This window comes from Amphimedon queenslandica, unplaced genomic scaffold (assembly GCF_000090795.2).
Source record: "Amphimedon queenslandica unplaced genomic scaffold, v1.1 AMPQUscaffold_11327, whole genome shotgun sequence".
Classification (NCBI taxonomy): Eukaryota; Metazoa; Porifera; class Demospongiae; order Haplosclerida; family Niphatidae; genus Amphimedon; species Amphimedon queenslandica.
Window position 1 is genome coordinate 4,819 of NW_003548430.1, and position 2,023 is coordinate 6,841.

At 35.7% G+C, this 2,023-nt stretch overlaps 1 protein-coding gene across 1 annotated transcript in view; it reads right to left on the reverse strand.

Annotated features, from left to right (window-relative positions):
* LOC105315233 (trichoplein keratin filament-binding protein-like) overlaps nucleotides 1-1,893 on the reverse strand; it is a gene marked incomplete at its 3' end in the record, with an annotated part of 6,356 nt that extends 4,463 nt beyond the window's left edge. The window contains exons 1-3 of the mRNA XM_011409798.2: nucleotides 1,555-1,893; nucleotides 859-967; nucleotides 280-329 (exon numbers count right to left, since the gene is read on the reverse strand). Of these exons, the coding sequence (XP_011408100.1) occupies nucleotides 280-329; nucleotides 859-967; nucleotides 1,555-1,757 (362 nt within the window). The remainder of the gene's footprint in view (nucleotides 1-279; nucleotides 330-858; nucleotides 968-1,554) is intronic.
* Between the last annotated feature and the right edge of the window lie 130 nt (nucleotides 1,894-2,023).

Below are 2,023 nucleotides of genomic sequence, written 5' to 3' on the forward strand. Positions count from 1 at the left end.
AAAGCATTATAAGTAATGGGTGTATCAACAGTACACGCTTACACCAGCAAAATTAAATTCCACAAACATTAAAATTAGCTGTATGGGTACAAAATCGCAAAATATAATTCCCGCAAACTTTTCCTGCTATACGGTATACATGTAAGCTCAATTTACACAATGCAGTTGTAATACAATACATGTATCTTATCATTGTTTATTCAACTTTGTTGAGTCATATTCTGCCTCTCTTGCACAATCTCTTCTCTCCACTTATAACAGACAAACACATACATGTACCTTTCTTTCATTATTTTCCTTTGATCAGGAGTTAGTGCTTTGAGTTCTTCCTAAAATAAAAGAATTACAAAAAAACATCGTAAAATTAATATTACTGTATAAGATGAAATGTTGATGGGGATTTTATATTGGCGGATTGACAAATTTATATAAAAAATGCCAAAATAAAATCCGCAAGCAATAATTCCATTCATGCGTGTGACTACACCCACATTAATTTTAGTTAAAAGCATGGTTAAAAGCAGTTAGCTAACATGGCTTTACTATGTTTTTTTAAGCCAGTCTCTAAACCAGGTGATAAAGAATACAATCTTCCAGAAAAGGCACAGTCTTTCTCTGATAATAATGTTCTCCACGAACCACAACCGCTTAAGTAAAACCCCGCCTAAGGGTGGGGATATAATTAAATTGTTAGAAACCGCCAATATTAAATCCGCCAATAAGCTAGCCATCACAAAACCGCCAAAGAAAACTCCCGCCAACAAAATCATCTTATACGGTAAATGCACATGTAAATAAGAACATCATATACAATATAAATAAAACAAAATTTATAATACACAATAAATTAAACATTACTTCATATTCAATTGTCTCTTTGTTCAGTAGTTCCCTTAGCTTCCCTCGTCTGTTCTCTAGCTTCCTTTCTTTCTGTTCCTTTATTATCTTATCATTGTATTGACCTAAACTGTACAGAATACTCTTATAATAAATACAATTTACATGAAACACTGAGTGATAGTCATACATTGCATCAGCATGACTTGCTAGAGTTAATACTATAGCTGCAAACATGAAATTGCAATTTAAAATATGCATCTAGAAAGGATTTTACATCGTGTCACCTTGTCATATCACATGCATGTGATAACAACAAACAACTCCCTTTACACATATATTCCTACGCAATATAATGCAACCTAAGATGTGGTTGAATTACATGACTCAATGGTGCAACAAGTTGCTTCCAAAACATATACTTCCTGCAGCTAGCATACAGGTGTACTAATGTTTATTGCAAGTTGTTTATGTACAGGTGGTATTGTTGCATCAATGTCATGTGTGCTATAATGGAAATGTAATTTTATAAATTTTAATTTTTACAAGAAACTCATAATATACATGCATAACATAATACAGCATTACAAAAATGGAGGCAATGTCTACGGTCTAGCCATGGATACTAGTACGGTACCTGTGGTCTAACAATAAGCAGTGGCATTTACATGTACACCATTCATCAGATCATGTAGTATACCAGCTCTAGCCTCTAACCTTCCTCTGTAGCAGGAGTCTGAGGTCCACACCCTCAGTTTCTGGTTCCTCGCCTCATTGCTTTTAAAGTACTGGTGATTCTCCTTCCATCTCTCCTGGTTCTCATCAGCAATCATTCTCCTGTGAGCCAGCATACTGACTCTTGCTGTACCAGGTCTGCTTTGAGGCCTACCATAGTATGATTTCAAAGTAGGCAGTGCCATGATTTTAAAAAATCAAGCTTCACTGACGCTAACTGTCTGTCAGTGTCTGACTGAAGACTGATTGAGTGATTTGAGTCTGATAATACTCTGATTCAAGATTTGTTGCCGCGAATGCCGCCTTTTTTTACATATCACGTGATGACGTGACGTGACCGAAACTTAACGCCCCACCTACAAAACCATAGATATCGATATTAACTCTAGAATCGAGCCCGCGATCGAGCCTTACAAAATGGCGTAAATCACCCTTTGAATTTTATGCCAAA